Below are 19494 nucleotides of genomic sequence, written 5' to 3'. Positions count from 1 at the left end.
TAGAGTAGAGTGGAGTAAAGTGGCACGGAGTAGTGTAGATGGAGTTGCATAGTGTTGTAGGATGGAGTAGAGTGTCGCAGAGTGGGGAGGCACAGAGTGGAGTAGATTGTTCTAGGGTAGAGGGACATAGAGTGGAATGGCATAAAGTGAAGTAAAGTGTTGTAGAGTGGATTGGAGAGGCATAGAGAGGGGGAAAATAGAGTGTTGTAGAGTGTTGAAGACTGAAGTATAGTGGAGTAGCGTGGAGTGGCGTAGAGTGGAGTGTCATATATTAGAGTCAAGTGTCGTAGAGTGGAATGGAGCGGAATAGAGCAGAGAAAACTGTCGTGGAGTGGAGTGGAGTTGCGAAGAGCATCATTGAGTACAGTGGTGTAGAGTGCTGTATAGTTGATTGAAGTAGAGTGGAGTGGAAATGTGTGTCAGAGTGGAGTGGCATAGGGTAGAGTACTGGAGTAGAGTGGAGTATAGTGAAGTACTGTGTCATAGAGTAGAGTGGAGTAAAGAGGTGAGGAGTGTTGTAGAGGGACTTGCATAGAGTGGAGTAGAGTGTCATAGAGTGGAGCAGTATAGAGTTGAGTACATTGCAGGGACATGGACTGGAGTAGAGTGGAGTGGTATAGCATAGAGTGGAGTAAAGGGTCATAGATGGAGCATTACACAGTGGAGAGTCGTAGAAGGTTGTGTCATAAAGTCTCGGGCATGGAATAGAGGGTCGTATCGTAGAATGGGGGAGCGCAGAGTGTCATAGAGTGGAGTGGCATAGAGTGAAGTGCTGTAGAGTGGAGTCCTGTAGAGTGGAATTCTATGTTATAGAGTGGAGTGGCGTGTCATACAGCAGCATGTCATAAAGTGTCTTAGAGTGGAGGGACGTAGAGTGGAGTAGCATAGGGAGGAGTGGCATGTGATAGAATATAGTGGAGTGGTGTGTCAGAGTGGAGTGACATGTCATACAGTGGAGTAACATGTCATGGAGTGGAATGTCTAGGGCTGCCTGAAGCTCCAGAGTTCTACTAGGTCTAAGAAGACATCTGAGGCCATTTCTCTAAAAATCACTGTAGCAAAGTCAATCTTTTTGCCCTGATCACCCCTGTGTCTTTGACTGATGGTAGTGGTTACTGACTCTGAAAGAGCCCTGGACTCTGCTAACCTGACCCAGGGCCAGGGCTCTGTCCTCCAAAGGTATTTAGTAAATACCTATATAATTGGCAAAGACAACCTACCTGTAAGTCCCGAGTATATGATAAGGCATGTAGGTTTAGAGGCCCCAAAGGACTTAATGCACTAAGAGTGCACTGCTGTGGTGCCTGATGTCATTTTAAGCAAGGCCTGCTTAGCAGGCTGTTTTTAAATATAGAAATATGTCTATATTTGACTTTGGAATTAAAAGTACTTCCAAAGCCCAAAAGTACCCTTTTATTACATTTAAGTTACCCCTAATGTCTACCCTAGGTGCCCCAAGGGTAGAGTGGATTGTTATAAAAAGCATGGACAATTTAGGATATGTTTTATGTGCCCTGGAAAAGGAACACAACCAAAGTAGTTTTTTTCCCTTATTGCATTGCTGCTAGCTTCATAGGCTAACATGGGTTTAGTAAACTTAATGAAGTCTAACTTTTGATTGGAGTTAGCTAGACATATCATTCAAAGTATCAGAATAATGGTTACAATAAATCCAACAACTTGCCAAGGTCGAATTTATTAAACTATTACAGGAAAGCAGTGTTAGAACTTACTATCCTGAAGTTACCTAAAGCAGCCATGTAGGAGACTCTTCTGACTGGTCAGCCTTTGATAGCCTCAGTCACGCTGCTCCTTGAGTAGGTGTGAAGTGGCCTAAGGCTGCAACAGTACAGCCATTTGGTGAGAGGTGATTTGCTTCCTGAAAAAGCCAGGGAGAGGAAGGGCGCTGGGTAGATAAGCTGTGCTCCAATGATAGGAGTCCCTGCAGAAAACAGATGTCACAGGACTCAGACCACCCGCACTTCCTTGATCTCTAGCCCGATGGGAGCCCCCTAATTAGATTAAGGAGAGAGGCTGGAAGGGCGGTGGTAGTCAGATGTTAGTCACACCTTTGGGTGGGGTCACACAGATACATATAGCAAGGAGTGAATTGCTCCATTTTGATTTTTGGAAGAACAATGCATTGTGGGTCAAATATGTGCCACACTTCACAGGCAGTGGTCATAGCAGAGGGAGGTAGCTTAACCCCTATTGGTTGGGGTCTCCCCCCTCCTGCCAGCCCAGAAAGGAGGATAAATATGGGAGAGCTGAAGGAGCGCCTCAGATCACTGCCTGGAGCATAAGAAGAAGGACAGCCTTGCTGGACCCTTGGGCTGCACCATAGAAGGCTTGCACTCAGAAAGACTGCAACTGCTGCGCTTACAATGCTCCACCAAGATGGGACTGTGCCTGACTCAAAGGAAAAGGAGTAGACTCCCTGACCAGCAACAGAGCTGGAAGAAGTCACCTGCCAAGCCAAAGAGAGGATTACCCCAGCTGACCTGTTGCAACTGGATTTTCCTGGACAACACAGGTGGATTATGGGAAATTGAGTCTTAGCCCACAAGAGGCATTCCAGAGTCTCCGAACCCTTGGCCTGAGCTAGTGGACAATTATTTTCCCCAAAGGAACTCGGAACAAAGTTTGGAAACTTTCTGAAAACTTTGGCAGAAAAGCTCCAGGAAGAGACTGGCTCAGTGTCGAGAGACAAGCCTCTGTCTCTGACATGCAAATTGGACTGACCGGGCTGGTTTGTCCCACTGACAGCTCCAGAGCTCCTCACCATCGACGTTGAGGACAAAGACTTCTAGAGGCACACAAGGCATCATGCTGCAGCAGGCAGCCCGCCCTCAAATTGCACTCTGGATACAAGGAACCAAAAGACTTGTCATCCAGAGTAAAGCTCCAAGAAAAAGACAAAGTCCAAAGGTAAACTCATGCTCCAAGAAAAAGACCAAGTTCTAAGATAAACTTTTGACCGGGACTTACCCTCAGCCTATCTGATCACTTTTCCCAGTCCAGCACGACCAAATAGCCTCGTGTGGAGCTTTAAGCTTTCTAGCATTAGAATGCACAATTTTTTATTATATCTTTAAAAATCCATCCCTCCAGTTCCCTACAATGGATTTTTGTTGTTTCGGTGCTGTTCTTAAGATAAAAATATTTTCTATTTTTATAAATTGATGTTGGATTTTATTGTGTTGTGTCTTTTACTTATTTACTGTTTTGGTGGAATTAAATGCTTTACACAAACCTGTCTCCTAAGTTAAACATGACTGCTCTTCTGCTAAGCTACCAAGGGTTGAACAAGTATTAGTTTACTGAGACTTGACTGGATTAGTGATTGTGCTATTATTAATAGATGATGGTGAATACCCCCACATACTAAGAACCCACTTTCCTACAATTACTCTGCAGCCCACGCCCGCATCCCACTCATCCACTGTTGTGGGTGCTGCAAGTTGCCATCAGGTTGACCACAGCTTAGGAAAGGTAGTTCTGTCGTTCTGCACATCGTTTGATCTTTGCTCAGACTGACCAGACAAACAGAAGAACTGTCCTCGACATACTGCCCACACACATGTCAACAACAGTGTTTGTCTAAGTGGTCAAGGTCGTACTGGCCATACAGGCATCAAGCGTTTCCCCAGGAGGCTGGAAGGGTGGGGGCTGCTTTGTTACTGAGGGCCCACTTTTGTAGCAGTGCTGCAGTTTTAAAAGTACTGCAGAGTTCCTTGTATATCTAAGTTTTCAGTCAAGGATGAAAGTGCCCAGAAAATTCTGGTGATTAATGTACCTGCTGGAGCGAGATAGTTTTGTCTAGTGGTAGTTTAGACTCAGCTGAGGTAGCACAATGGGTTAAATGGCTGCTGCAGAGAACGTGTACAATGCATATCACAGAACAGTGTGTTATGTACATAGCTCAGTGGGTTACTGTTTTTGTCACAGAGATCATTTTGTTACTGTGCAGTTCATAAGTTACAATCCTGACCTAGCACAGAGAGCTATGAGCTGCCATCAAAGAGCTGCAATCAAACTGCATGGTACAGGTTAGAAAGTTGTTTTTTCCCCAGTCTTTTATCCTAATTTTGCTAAATGTTTATGCTTCCCCCTACCGAGCACTCTTAAAACAATGCCTACCAATGTGGATGACGTGAATCCTACGCCTTGTAGTCCCCTTTGTCAGCATTTCCTACACACTGATTTACACACCTTTGATTCATTGTCTCCGTGTGTATGATGTAAAGTGCTCCAACACCCTAAGCTGGTGAGAGAGGCGCTATAAAAACAAATGAAATACATGTGAGAGAGCGGGTTTGGCGAGATGAGAGACACTCTTAGAGGGTGATGGTGAGAGAATCATTGAAGAACCCCAATAAATCTACCATGGTGCACAGAAAGGTCATCATTTACTATGCTTTAAAAACGAATACAATGAAAAATGCGTTGTGAAATGCACCGTTGTTGCCATTTTTAAGGCTGCTGTGGGTCCCCAGCCCGGCCCTGTTACTAGGACACCGGCTAGAGAGGGCATCGGTTGTTATATTAAACATTCTCGTGTGTGGGTGTCCGGGCACAGGTGCCCGGGCACAACCTACGCTCCCAAGACCTTGGCACCCAAAGTACAGGTTCCAAATGTAGATTCTTTTATCTATCATTACAGAAATCAACATAATTCGTCAGGGGTAGTAAGTAAGCGCTATATAAATACAATTAGAGAGCTGTCGAACCTGTCGAGTGCTGGTGAAGACGCCTAGAAGCGGCCCTACACTGCACCGTGCGCTGCATTACGATCTCACCGCCGAATTATAAAAAGCACAGTGCCTCGGGCCCTGGTGGACATCACAAGGGCCACAACAACGGCCTCGGGGAATTACATTTACATTAGTTGCTGGACGTCACAGTTGCACTTCAGTGACGTAACAAAGGCACCCGCAGCCCCGCACTCCTCGAAGACCCCTCAGCACAGTACACTGCGCACGGGGGGCAGGCCCCTGACTGGGTCCAGATGGGAGAGGGGGCCCCTCCAGGCACTTTACGAGGGGACCCCCTCAAGTTCCGTTACGTCACAGTTTCACTCCTGTTTTGTGAGAACACCGGCCAGGGCTGGGGCAGGCGTTTGATGTTTTTTTTTTTATCTCTTTAGAGAGAGCTCCACGTGGCAGGGGTGGGAGACATGCAACAAATACAATACTTACTGCCCAGGATGAAGAGCATCGTGAGCCCCAGCGCTGCCAGTTTCAGCCTTTTCATCATTCGGTGACTTCAGTGCTCCGGGTCTCAGTCGCTGCTCCTCTTCACTCTTTCTCTCCAGCTCCCTCTGCCTCTCTTTCTCCCTCGTTACCTCTTTCCCCTGTTATTCCCCTCTAACCTTCCTGCCTTCAGCCTCCCTGCCCTCTGAGTGTCTGTGGAGCGGGCAGGAGGTGGGCAGGGAGGAGCGCTGCAGAGGGGAGGGCTCATATTTGCATAATCCTCTCCCAGAGTTCGGAGACTTGAGTACCTCAGACCTCATTTTAGACTTTGATTTTTCAGGGTGTAGAAAAAAAAACAGTCAACACTTGGGGTGATGTGGTGTCAGAAACTCAGAATCATTTACCTCCTAAATAACAAACAAATGTTTTGACTAGTTAGTGTTACGTTTTTATTAAAAAGGAATGCTTGTGTTTACTTCAGGTAAAGTGTGATAGTTTCAAAGTAGACTGTGGGGGCCGCCCGCCGAAGTTCCCCCACCAAAATACCGCTCCGCGGTCGAAAGACCGCTGAGGGTATTTTGGGATTTGCCCTGGGCTGGCGGGCGGCCGCCAAAAGGCCGCCCGCCAGCCCAGGGCAAATCAACCTTCCCACTAAGATGCCGGCTCAGAATTGAGCCGGCGGAGTGGGAAGGTGCGACGGGTGCAGTTGCACCCGTCGCGTATTTCAGTGTCTGCTAGGCAGACACTGAAATACTTTGTGGGGCCCTCTTACGGGGGCCCCTGCCGTGCCCATGCCATTGGCATTGGCACGGCAGGGGCCCCCAGGGGCCCCGCGGCACCCCCTACCGCCATCCTGTTCCTGGCGGGCGAACCGCCAGGAACAGGATGGCGGTAGGGGGTGTCAGAATCCCCCATGGCGGCGCAGCAAGCTGCGCCGCCATGGGGGATTCTAAGGGCAGCGGTAAACCGGCGGGAGACCGCCGGTTTACCCTTTCTGACCGCGGCCAAACCGCCGCGGTCAGAATGCCCTGCGGGGCACCGCCGGTCTGTCGGCGGTGCTCCCGCCGACCCTGGCCCCGGCGGTCTGAGACCGCCGGGGTTAGAATGAGGGCCTGTGTTTTGAACTGTTTCTTAGTCAATTTGAAGTCTCTTACAGCTGCAATTTAAAGTGGGCACGCGTGTTAAGAGGTGTAGGCAGGGCACATGTAATTGTATTTATATAGCACTTACTACCCCTGAAGGCGTCGAAGCGCTTTTCGACGAGTGGCACGCTACTCCAGAAGCCAAAAAGAATTAGCGGTAGATTAGTATCGGGAAATATGAGTTCATCTGAGACATGCAAGTCTGTTAGGTGGTTGAATAGAATAATGGAGGGATAGGATAGAGGAGGGAAGGGGTATTTGGCAGATTATAGTAGTAAGATGAGTCAAAGGAGGGATACATGAGGGAAGAATTTAGAAAGGGTTCTTTGGGAGTCATAGTTGTAAAATTAGGTTTGGGGTGAGCCAAGGAGTCCTAAAATGAGAAGTGTGGGGCTAACCAACCAAGTTTGTCAGAATGCAAGTGATATCATGGTGCGTGACTCCATAGCATGTGACATCACAGCACGTGACATCACACATGGCATCACAGGAAGTGGCATCACAACCCATGACCTCACAGGAAATTATATCAAAAGAATTGACATCAGATCTTAAGACCTTACACATATGTTTAGCAGGTCTATCATGAGTCCATTTAAGCATTTTGCAAGATTTATCAAATGAGAGTTTGCACTGGGGTTGCCCCAATAAAGTGACACAACCACAATGCAAAATCTAGGTCTCAAATTATATATATATATATTTTTTTAAACTCTGCAACAAAGAAATTGGCAACAAGGATAAATATGGCAATACGTTGAAATTACGAGTAGGCTTTTTTTTTATTTTGACCTGATTTTAATGGCTTTTTAATGTTTTGAATGTTTCTAAGCGCCTCTCGCTGCTTATTATTCTGACTTTTATCTGTGCGATTCAATTTGTCTGTCCTGAGCGCCAGAGCCCGTGTTTAGAGGCTACCAGCTGCTCTGTCTCCCCCTCTTCCGGGTGGGGACATCCGAGACCACCATCTTTTTTGGTGCGCAGTCTAGCTGTTTATTTTTGGAAGCCGTCTGAGTCTCCCGCACAGCAGTATTTAATGACGGACGGGCGCCGGCCGCGCGCAGCGGACGCGCCGTTGGCGCGCCAAAGGCAAGCCAGTCAGCACCCGTCCGCGCCCGTCCGCGCCCGTCCCCGCCCTGGAGCACCTGGAGCACCCAGAGCCCATAGATACTGCCCTTTGCACCCCTAACAGCCTAGTTTATTCTTCCTCACAGTTGAAGGCACTCAGAACCACTGACCCTTGTCCTTCCCTCTATAGTAATGTGAGACCCTTTCCCCTCCTCCCATGCCCAAACTGTTTGTGGACTGTCCTACAATCGACGTCCTCTGACGTCCCCCTTTCTCACCTTGGCAGAATGATGTTGCGTAACTGCCGCTCTCTTCCAGCCCATTCCTTAAACATCCATACTCTCTTGGAAGAACTCCTGCCTGATGCCTTATTCCTTACGGAAACCTGGTTGGGCGATGATTCCACAGTGGACATTTGTAACTCTTTGCCCTTTACATATTCTATGCTACATCTGGATAGACCTGTCAACAGGGGTGGGGGAATAGCTATTATTCATAAAACCACTATTAAATGTACCATTTCACCCTCTGATGTTCCCGATTGGGAGAGCTTGTTGTTTTCATTATACCTGTCCTCTACCTTCACTTTTTCGGGAATCCTGCTCTATCGGCCTCCTGGACCTGTTTCCTGCTTTTTGGACACTTTACCTGAGATTGCAGCCAGTCATATTTGTAAATTTTCTAATTTAACTATCTTAGGAGATTTTAATATTCACCTTGATATTTTGGACTGTCCCTGGGCCAAATTATTAGTAACCTCCCTCTCAGCACTTCAATTAACCCAGCACGTAATTGGCCCCACGCACTTGAAAGGCCATAAGCTAGATCTTATTTTAACTAATATTGTTGACCTGACTGCTGCACCCCCTTTGCCGCTAGTATGGACCGATCATTCCCTTTTATCCTTCATTTTCCCTTATGATGTTGTCCAGGAGCAGCCCCCTAGTCCTTTAACGTCTGGGCGTATTTGGTCAATATTGGCCCCGGAGGAATGGCGTAGTGCCCTCCGGGCCCTTCGTACAACCAATAACCCTCTTGTTCCAGAATCGGCAGACTCATTTGACAAATGGGTTTTGTCCTCCCTGGATGCTATTTTGCCTATCAAACCTAGAGTAAAAAAATCTTCTCGTAAGCCCAAACCCTGGTTTTCTCCCTCCCTTCTTGAATTTAGGAAGAACTGCAAAAAGTTAGAGAGGCTGTGGCGAAAAAACTACGGTCTCTCTGCTCGAGATATTTATAGACAATCTATCAGAGTATACCACCACAATATCAAAATTGCCCAGTCCACCTATTACGGTGCAAAAATAGAAAACTCCTCCTGCCCCCAGAAAGAAATCTTTCAAATGTTTAAAGAACTCACTACATCTGCCTTTATGATTGAGGCTTCTGTCACTTACAGTAATCTACTGGCATCATATTTTCAGGATAAAATCACCAGTATATACTCTGGGTTCCCTTCCCTATCGAAACTGTTCCCAATTTGCCAGGCCTTGGATCCTCTCTCTGAAGGAGTCTCATTAACTACTTTTACCCCTCCTACTGATGTGATAGCTGCCGATTTTCTGTCCAAAATTAAATCTGGCTCTCCCTTGGACCCTGCCCCTCCTTCTGTTCTTTTACGGGTATCGGATATTATTGTCCCTCCGGTTACTAAAATCTTGAATTATTCTCTGTCTTCTGGTTCCCTCCCTCAGTCTCTTAAACATGCTGTTATTACGCCTCTTTTGAAGAAACCCAAACTTGACCCTACTCTAACAGAAAACTACAGACCCATTGCCCTCCTCCCTATCACCACCAAGATCTTGGAGAAGCATGTCAATTCTCAACTAACCTGCTATCTCGAGAGCCATGAGCTCCTACATCCCACCCAAATGGGCTTCAGAGCCTTGCATAGCACCGAGTCAGCCCTTCTCACTGTAACTGAGTCGGCTCGTCAGCTTTTGGATCAAGGGATTCATGTGGCTATTATTTTACTCGATCTGAGTGCAGCCTTCGACACGGTCGATCACGGTCTTCTTTGCTGCAGGCTCTCAGAAATAGGGGTAAGGGGATCTTCTCTGTCCTGGCTCTCCTCTTTTCTCAAAGGTAGATCCTTTCAAGTTCTGGACCGTAACTTTTTCTCTAATATTCTTCCATTGACCTGTGGAGTCCCCCAGGGTTCTTCTCTCAGTCCCACTCTTTTCAATGTTTATCTGTCCCCGTTAGCTAAAGGGATTGCTCCCCACAACCTCTCATTGGTCACTTATGCAGACGACACTCAATTAGTGGTGTCCCTCTCCAGCTTTGGAGATTCATCTGTTGCTAACCTCTCTTGCTGTATGAGGGATATCAGTGATTGGATGATTAAATCCAAACTTAAATTTAACGACGGGAAGTCGGAAGTTATGGTCCTAGGCAATGGCCCCCCTGCTTCTCCTCTCTTATCATTTTCAGATACTTTTAACAACCTTCACCCTCCCAAAACACGTTAAGAGTCTTGGCGTGTGGCTCGATCCTCGGCTTACCATGGATTTTCAAGCCAACAAAGTCTCCTCCACCTGTTTTGGTCTCCTACGAGCTTTCAGGAAGATTCTTATTCTTCTCCCTACCACGGCCAGTAGAATTCTTATTCAAACTTTAATTCTTTCCCGGCTTTACTACGGGAATTCTCTGTTTCTTCGCTCCTCGCTTTACGTAATAAAGAAGCTGCAGAGAGTGCAAAATGCAGCAGCCAGGCTTCTTATTCAATTACCAAAATATTCCTCTGCTAAACCGGCTATCTCAACTCTCCACTGGCTCTCTGTTAAGGAGCGGATCCACTTTAAATCACTTTGCATTGTTCACAGGGCCCTACATGATAGGCGTCCAATTTTCTTAAGAAAACTGATTTTCTTATATACTCCTTCTAGGAGCCTACGGTCTTCCTCTCTTCGGAATGTTCATATCTTCCGGTCCAAGAGAGCCTGGGGTAGTAATTCCTTCTCTAGTAAGGTTGCCCTTCTCTGGAATGCTCTTCCCTCGGAGCTCTGCCATGAATCCTCAGAGCGACTCTTCAGAAAAAAACTTTAAAACATTATTTTTTGCGACTAACTCACTCCTTTTCCTCCTGTACGTAACTTCTGCTTTTGTTAGCGCTGGGATGCCCTTGGGTAACTATGCGCTCTATAAATCCAAAAAACTAAACTAAACAAACTAAATCTGTTCTCAATTGGTTGCACAGTCTGCATTTTAAAAGATCCTATGGGGTTAAAACACCTGCTGCAGAGGTATTTGTGTGACCAGTAAATCTCAGGGAATAATAGTAAGGGTACAATAACTCTGGTAGTTAACGCATTTCCTAGAGAGATTTGTGTTTTCTGTAGTTCCATTGTTGAATCAAAGTAGCATACAGAGTTAATCTGTCTCCTTCTAAGCATGTCATGTAACAGGCAGATGACATATGTTAATTTTATGAAGATAGGTAAGTGGGTTACTGTTTTTATCACAGATATCCTTTTGTTAGTTGCAGTTCATAAATTGTAATCCTTCTAATATGTGAGAACATTGAGCAATGAAGAACATGTGACTCCTAAATCTTGTAACCTTCACTGTCGTATGTAACACATCCTATACGTTGATTTGCACATATATGATTTATTGTCAATGTACATAATGTGTATGTGTGATGTAAAGCGCTCTGACACCCTGCATTGGCATAAGTAGTCCTATAAAAGAAATAAAACCAAATGGTGATTTTTAAATTATCTGTGTAAATACTGGGACAGACCAACACATATAACATTCTAACAGTGCATACATATCTCTTATACACAGGGACTGATCACAGTCAAAACCATGTGCCTCTTAAGTGTTTGTAAAGTAATAATAAGCTGTGTGTCTTTGCTACCCCTCATTGCATCTAGGTGTGAGGTTCTTGATAGCTGTCTGCCAGGGTACTCAAACAAAAGGAGGCCTGATGGCCTCTTAACTTCATTTGTTTGGGTCCAGTTGGAATTTAAAATAAAAAAGCCCCTTCTCCTCCTGTAGTTGTAGCTTAGAACAAAAACAGACAATGTCCAGGACAAGTTCAGCATATTTCAGCTCCTTGGCAGGTTGGGCAGCGTTCACCCTGTGAAAATAGTGGGTGGACACCATCCCCTGCGTGTACTTCCGACTTCTGCCCTGGATAGGGAACAGTAAATAAAAACAGAAAATATGCCTAGGCACTTATAGGGTGTCTCCCTAAAAGTGTACAGGTGAAAAGGGCCATGCCTGTACTGTCATTCATTGTAATCTGGATGAGAAGGTGGGAGCCATTCACACTCCGAGAGAGGATGCCTTTGCAGTGTGTGCATAATATCGCAGTACAGCTCTACTGTCAGCAAAAAACAGAAACAACATGGAGCACCTCCTGTGGGTTCATATGAATGTCAAGTTTACCTGATGCTCAACAGAGCTAAGCATGAGCAGGGTGGCACTGCTTTCCCAGAGTACATGGACAGTTTATGTCTCTCAGCATGCTGCAGCTAAACCTTTGGTGCCTAAGCCTTTGTACTCAAAACAACAGAACATGCCACGAACCAGTGCTGTACAAATGGGGAAACCAAAGCTCCCACTTGATGCTTCAAATTATCAGTCAGCAACATGTGGGATCTACTGTGGTAGCGCATGCCGCTTGTGGTGTTGGTTGGCAACTACTTTTCCATAATTCCTGAGTTACACTCAGGAGGACCAGAGCCTGCTTTCACATATATAACTTACCATTTTCTAAAATTGCAGGTGGAACCTGATAAAAGATTTTGGTTGTTCAATAAATGTTAGTCAGATTCACGTTACGTTATAAGTCACAACCATCAAAATAGGCCTTGGTTTCTGGAGAGTGTGAAAGAGTCTGACATGTATATTCAGGATGCTGACTCTGATTACAAGTAAGTTACTTCTTTCTAGTTATATCATTGCATATTCCTTAGATTCAGACCCTGTCACCACCATCCCACACATTCACAGAATGACCGCCGGTGGTAGGTCGTTCTCCCACCTCGCCGCCAAGACGTGGAACACTCTTCCTATCCACCTGCGACAGACACAGGACCTTCCAACCTACAGGAGACACCTCAAGACATGGCTGTTCAAGCAGTAGCAGCACCCCCCCTCAGCGCCTTGAGACCCCCACGGGTGAGAAGTGCTCTTTACAACTGCTTTGATTGATTGATTGATTGTTAAAACATCAGCCCCTCAAATGAGATCCATGGTGCCACAAGGAATTAGCCTTTTACAGCATATTGCTGCTGGGTAACTATTGCTGGAAATAAATAGCCTTTTTTATTTTCTGCTTATGAGAGGTGAGTGAAGACATGGGGTGAGGTTATGGGTTATGGGCAGGGGCAAGTGTGTGAATACACAACCATGGTTGTGTAGCCATTTTAGTTATAGCTCCATGCTCGTTACACTAGGCCTTACGCTGTGCACTTTAATCTAGATATATTTTATTCAGCTTTGTTTATTATTTTAACAGTAGCCATACTTGTGGTCTTGTTTTATTTCTATCTAGCTGTTCTCTGCTTAGGCCAGCACTGTGTTTTTAAACAAGACATTTCTTTCACTCTGTGCTTCTCTCAAGGCTGCAGTAGGATAGGTTGCCGGTAAACATGGTAACGCTTTGTCTCTGGTATTCATAGAAACATACACATCCTTACGTAGGGACGTTTCTCAGAACATCATCTGTTTTATTATAAAAACACTTCTCTGTCCCATACACGTTAGAGGGAGATTTCAGACAGATGACCATGAATGTATGCTGATTGCTGAATGCTTCACTACAGCTGCTTATGCAGACTTCAGGCCTCTTGCTCAGGTATGAGGTACGATGTCTTCCCAGGGGAACCTGAAGGGCAGAACTAGAGCTGAACATGCTGGGCTCTAACATAGCCTAGGTAGGAATTATATCAATGAATCTAGTGACAATATTGGTAGTGTTATTTTTATGCTTTACTCAGCTTGTCACAATTGTTTTCTATCATGCTTCATCGTCCTGGTTATTGCAACATGCTTATTATCTAAGATGCAGTTGCTTCATTAAAACCTTATTGAAACATATACTGCCTCTGCTTGTCCTTGTATATGTGAGACTCATGTAAGTGAGAGAAACGGATGGGACCGTGATCTCCCTGAGGAGTCAATTATGTCATGCGCTTGGAGATGAGGCACTGCTAGTTAGCCGGAGGAAAACCCGGATTAGGCCGGACAGGTGTCACCTGTTAGACTCAGTCCCCCACACCGCAAGCAATTCTGCCGCTCAAATCCAGTAGTCCCATTAGAATAATGAGAGCCTACAGGACAGTTGTTTATTTTACTAGGTAACTCAGCACAAGCTACAGTAGCTCAAATTCTACCCTCCACTGCTCTTCCAGCATGCCTGCGGAGTAGCACTGAAAAAAGAGTGGTTGTCTACAATCTAGTACTCTTGAACCTTTTGTCTTCAGAATGATGGATGTTTGCGCATGTGGGAGTGTTCCTGCCCTCTAGGATCTCTACTACATTGCACCTAGTTCAGAGTGAGCAGCTGTCAGGTATTCAGAGTCTTCGATCACCTGATCTTGGTCACCATGAGAATCTCTACCACCCACCCAAAGCAGTTGAATCATCTGTTCTCCTGTGGGCGGCATGAAGGTAGGAATTTGATCTTAACCTGATACCATCCCAAAGGTAATCTATAATAATTTCAAGACTAGTAGTTGAGGGTTAGCAGAACATTTCCTTATATATTTCTCCCACATTGTGAGGTACTAACCTTCCTTAAGCTATGGTTTCTCGCTCTGTCTCTCACTGTCACTTTTCCTCTCTTAAAACAGTTTTATTCATTCTAGTGACCAGATCCGTTAAGCAGAGAAAGAGGCAGAAGGAGGCCAGGATGCAGAAAAAGACCCAGCGAGAGACAGCTCCTGGGGTCAAGAAGGAGCCTGAGAAAGAAAATGTGAAAGAGACCGTGGGGTCTGTGCCGACAGAGGTGACAGAGAAAAAAAAACGTGACAGAAGGGACCGAGACCAAGATTTCAGAAATAAGTATTGCATAAGAAAATTCATTTCTGCCATAAAAAGTGTTCACTGTTAAGGGTATCTCTGCCAGCATGTCCTCGTTGTGGTACCTCCTATTACAAGTATAGTCATCTGATGGCTGCAGCTAACCTGATAATATATCACTCCCTGTGGCAGTAATTGTTACTGCTGGTGACTTCTTACAACTTGCTCTCATCAAAGTGTATTTTATTTTTTCATGACTCTCTCCTCCCTATGATACTCTTCTTTTCCAGGGATTGGTCTAAAGAGCTGCTGGTTAATTCCTCTTAAATGGATAGCTCAACATGGGAATGCATGTGTCATGTTAGAGGCCCCTTCACTTGTTTGTGTTTGACCTGTTGGGTGTTGAGTCCGAAAGAAGAATCAATACAATAAAATTAATTTTGTGTGATGAACCTTGCAGGGGAATGGTGTCTGCCACAAACCTTGTCCAAAATTTGACCTCATCTTTATATTAAGCATTATAATATTCATGTTCAGAGACTGCTGCACACATTAGATGTTAACAGTTTTAGGCTATTACATTGATGCAACAAGGTAATTTAGATAAACTAATCATATGTTTGTAGTCTATGAACCTTATAAAATACCCTCTCCATCAAGAGGGCATACCAACAGATTTTTTAACCTCCATTTAAATGTTTCACTAAAAGCAGACTGTTCACCCTCAGGAAAAGTCGTACCTGAAGCAGTGAGAATTCCGGAGCAATACCGAACCATCATGTACCCATCTCTTAGGGAAACTGAGGAAGGCAACATATTGGAAATTTACAAAGCTTTAATTCCTAACCCAGAGGTAACAGCCAATGGGAACACGCCATTTTGAACGTTTTTTTTTTTTGGGAAGTCCAACTGTTCCACCTCCCTAAGTAAATCTGTTGTATAGCCATTTTAGCTATAGTTTTATGCACAGTATAGGCCTACTGCTGTGCACTTTAAACCGAGATATATTTTATTTGGCTTTGCCCTGTTTTATGAACATTAGACACATTTGCAGTCTTTTTTTTAATTTCTCTGTCTAGTTGTTCTTTGCCTAGGACAGCACTAAGGCCCTCATTATGACAGTGGCGGTAAATGCCAATTACCGCCGTGCTGACGGCTGCCAACTTACCGCCGCGCTGGAGGGTATCCGTTCACCATATTATGACACACACACACCAATCCGACAGAATACAGCCACATACACAAATCCGCCAGACCAAAGGTCAGTGATAAAGTAGCGGTCCCAAAACCCACACCATTACGCCAACAGAGCAATGCCCATCACATTATGACCCACGAATCACCATGGCGGACATTCAACGGCGGTAAACCATTGGCGCTAACAATGGACACCCACAGACAAAACAACACCACATTGGCCAATTCAAACAACACACACCTGACACCCATACACACACCACACCCACACCACTATAAAACACACACCCACATTACCAACAACCCTTTACCAACAACAATTACTGCCAGGAGATTGACACGAACAGCACAGAGATAACTAGATACTCACGCCCATACACCACTCACACACTCCACATCACACACTCCAACACATTACCCAACACACCAACACACATCACATAACACCCATGGCACCACAAAGGCACCCCCGTTTCACTGAGGAGGAGTTAAGTGTCATGGTGGAGGAAATCGTCAGGGTAGAGCCACAGCACTTTGGAGCACAGGTGCAGCAGATATCAACAGCAAGGAAGATGGAGCTATGGCAGAGAATCGTGGGCAGGGTCAACACTGTGGGACAGCACCCAAGAACAAGGGACGACATCAGGAAGAGGTGGAACAACCTATGGGGGAAGGTAGGTTACATTGCTGCTAGACACCAGCTCGCTATACAGAGGACTGGCGGCGGACCCCCACAACTCACAGCATGGGAGGAGCAGGTACTGGCAATACTGAATCCTGAGGGCCTGGCCATAGTTGGAGGAGGACTGGACACTGGTAAGTCAACTTTTTAACAATTATCACCCCCCATTCCTGCATGCCATCACACACCCTCACTCCCATAACACACACTCCACCATCACATCACATGAATCCCATTGACAAGCGCTGCATGCTGTACCAATGCATGGACACCCCTCCCAGCCCTGCATGGACACTCATCACCAAAGCATGCACAGCATAGTGAAACTATCGTAACCACTATACATCAACATACACAAGCTGGCAGGGGAACAGCAACCATAGAGGGGAAGCTACAGAAGTACAAACCTCAGACACCTGAAGCATAATACATCATTTAAAGCCCCACAGGTACCCCAGCCAATGTCACTGGAGAGGAGGTGCCACCACTATCCAGCCCCCCAACAGAAGAGGCCCACAGTGATGACAGTAACTCTGGACTTCAGGATCTGGACGATCTACCTGGCCGATCAGGGACCACTGGACAGTTGGTCACCCAAGACAGGTCACAGACCACCAAAGAGCCTCCCCCATCAGTATCCAACACCACAGCACCCACCCAGTGTACCCACACCTCTGTCCCCAGGACACGTCAATCAGCAGTGTGCCTACCTTTACAGGGACCCCGCGTCCACAGCTCATTCCGAAGAAAATCAGGGATCTGGGGTCAGTGGCAGTGGGCACACCATTCAGGGGACAGAGGCACAGGCCAACAGGGACACTGGGAGGACTGCTCTGCCCCAGGAGGAGGACAGGACCAGGGAACCAACTCTCCAGGAGGCACTCTCTGAGATCCTGGGAGCCTACCAACATTCCCAGGACACAATGGGCCAGATCCTAGCCAACGTGCAGGCGGCTGCAGGAGGGACAGTATCAGGGGATCAGGGAGGACTTGCAGGCCACTAACAACACCCTGGTCTCCATAGCAGGGGTGCTGGCAGACATGGCCAATATCATGAGGGAGGCAGCAGCACACCAGTGGGCCCCTACCACTAGCCAGTCATCTGAACAGACCTCCACTTCTGCTGCTGCTAGTGGCCAGGAGGCCCCGCCACAGGACCAACATGCCACCAGCACCTATCTCCCTGCAGATAATGAACCACTACACAAACTTTCCCTGCGAACCAGACATAAGCCATAGACACTTGCCAAGACCACTGCCAGGAAATGAGACTTTCCTGATTGTCCCCCTTGTGTCCCACTCAGTCACCTTTTCCACCTTGAACTGCCATTGCTCCCCTTCCTATGTCGCCATGGACATTGAACCTGTGCTACAAACAGACTGGAACAATACCCTGGCCTTTCCTCCATCATTACCCCATTCTATTGGACTTTCCCCTCTATATTTTAGCACAACAATAAACACCCTTGGGTAAAACTCGACTACTAGTATTTCATGTATTGGACATTTGTATTGATTGAAACTGCTACAACCATTGCAAATGAACTGTACATAGAATGAGCATAGCATTAATGACCTGTAGCTGGTTGTTGTGATCACACCAGGAGAATGTGTCATATCACCAACATCTGCAAAATGAATATCCAGAGGTAACAGTAAGTAGGGCAAATAAGTGGGTAATGCCAGCATGGTAATGCCACACAGAATACACCAATAGCCATAGAAATGTGAAGTTGCACTGTCTCACCTGAGTGTCATTGGAAGTACTGACGTATCACTGATGTTCTGTTGTCCACATTCTCACCCTCTGCCTCCTCGTCCTCACAGTCCTCAGGATCCACTGCTGCCACAGGGGCATCTCCAGTCTCCTCCTCCTGCAGAAAAGGTACATGCCATATGAGGGCCAGGTTGTGCAACATGCAGCATGCCACTACTATCTGGCAGACCTTCTTGGGTGAGTAGCACAGGGATCCACCTGTCAGATGGAGGCACCTGAACCTTCCTTTCAGGAGGCCAAAGGTCCTTTCAATGATCCTTCTGGTTCGCCGATGTGCCTCATTACAATGTTCTTCTGCCCTTGTCCTGGCATTCCTCACAGTGGTCAGCAGCCATGATAGGTTTGGGTAACCAGAGTCACCTGCAAATATTGAGGGACAACATTTAGCCACACACTATCCTATATGGCCAACACCATAGGCATACACCAACATATACTGGGTGGGAACCAGGGCTCACATATTAGCCACACCCTGTGCCTCTGTAGTTGGGACATCACATTTGGGATGCTGCTATTCCTCAGGACAAAGGCATCATGCACCAACCCAGGATACTTAGCATTGATGTGGGAGATGTACTGGTCCGCCAAGCACACCATCTGCACATTCATGGAGTGGAAAATCTTACGATTCCTGAACACCTGTTCATTCTGGGGGGGGGGCGGGGACAAATGCAACATGTGTTCCGTCAATCGCACCAATTATATTGAAGATATATTCCATTGCATAGAATCCAGCCTTCACAGTGGCTAAATCCTCAACCTGGGGGGAAGCAATGTAGCTGCACATGCGTTTGATCAGAGCAGACAACACTCTTGTTAGCACGTTTGAGAACATTGGTTGTGACATTCCTGCTGCCAAGCCCGCTGTCACTTGAACCAGTTGCCAGGAAATGGAGCACTGATAGCACTTGCACAAGAGGGGGGATTCCAGTGGGCTGACGGATAGCAGATATTAGGTCAGGCTCCAATTGGGCACACAGCTCTGTGATTGTGGCCCTGTCCAGTCTATAGGTGAGTAATATTTGCTTGTCCTCCAGTGTAGCCAAGTCCACCAAGGGTCTGTACACGGTGTATGTCTCCATCTCCTATTCATCCGCAGCGGTAGGTATCTAAGGGACACAAGAGTGAGTAGACTGTCACAAACTGAACAATGGAGCCACAACAGCAGTCCGCAATGTGCAAACATGTTATGAGACAGTGTAATTATTGAAGTATGTGCCTATTTATCCTGTGACGCAGCAATAATCAATAGGCCTGTTCACCCCCCCTGAAATGGCGACTGTCTGTCCTGTGTGTAAGGTGACAGGTGGAAGTTAGGTGATGCCGCTGATGTTGTGCTCCGTGGCGGTAGCTGGTCTTGAACCGCCTTGAAATTCCTCACTGGTTAATATTGGGGCCTATGGGGTACAGTGGCCAATGGCGATCTACGCCGGCGGTGATGGTATGCACAACCGCAGA

The 19494-nt window shown here is 46.3% G+C and overlaps 1 protein-coding gene across 1 annotated transcript in view; it reads right to left on the bottom strand.

The window, feature by feature from the left end:
• LOC138299144 (complement factor B-like) overlaps positions 1 to 5401 on the bottom strand; it is a 212219-nt gene extending 206818 nt beyond the window's left edge. The window contains exon 1 of the mRNA XM_069237203.1: positions 5199 to 5401. Coding sequence (XP_069093304.1) covers positions 5199 to 5256 — 58 coding nt within the window. The 5' untranslated portion in view covers positions 5257 to 5401. The remainder of the gene's footprint in view (positions 1 to 5198) is intronic.
• Between the last annotated feature and the right edge of the window lie 14093 nt (positions 5402 to 19494).

Source organism: Pleurodeles waltl, chromosome 6 (assembly GCF_031143425.1).
Source record: "Pleurodeles waltl isolate 20211129_DDA chromosome 6, aPleWal1.hap1.20221129, whole genome shotgun sequence".
Classification (NCBI taxonomy): Eukaryota; Metazoa; Chordata; class Amphibia; order Caudata; family Salamandridae; genus Pleurodeles; species Pleurodeles waltl.
This window is presented reverse-complemented; position numbering and strand designations above follow the sequence as displayed.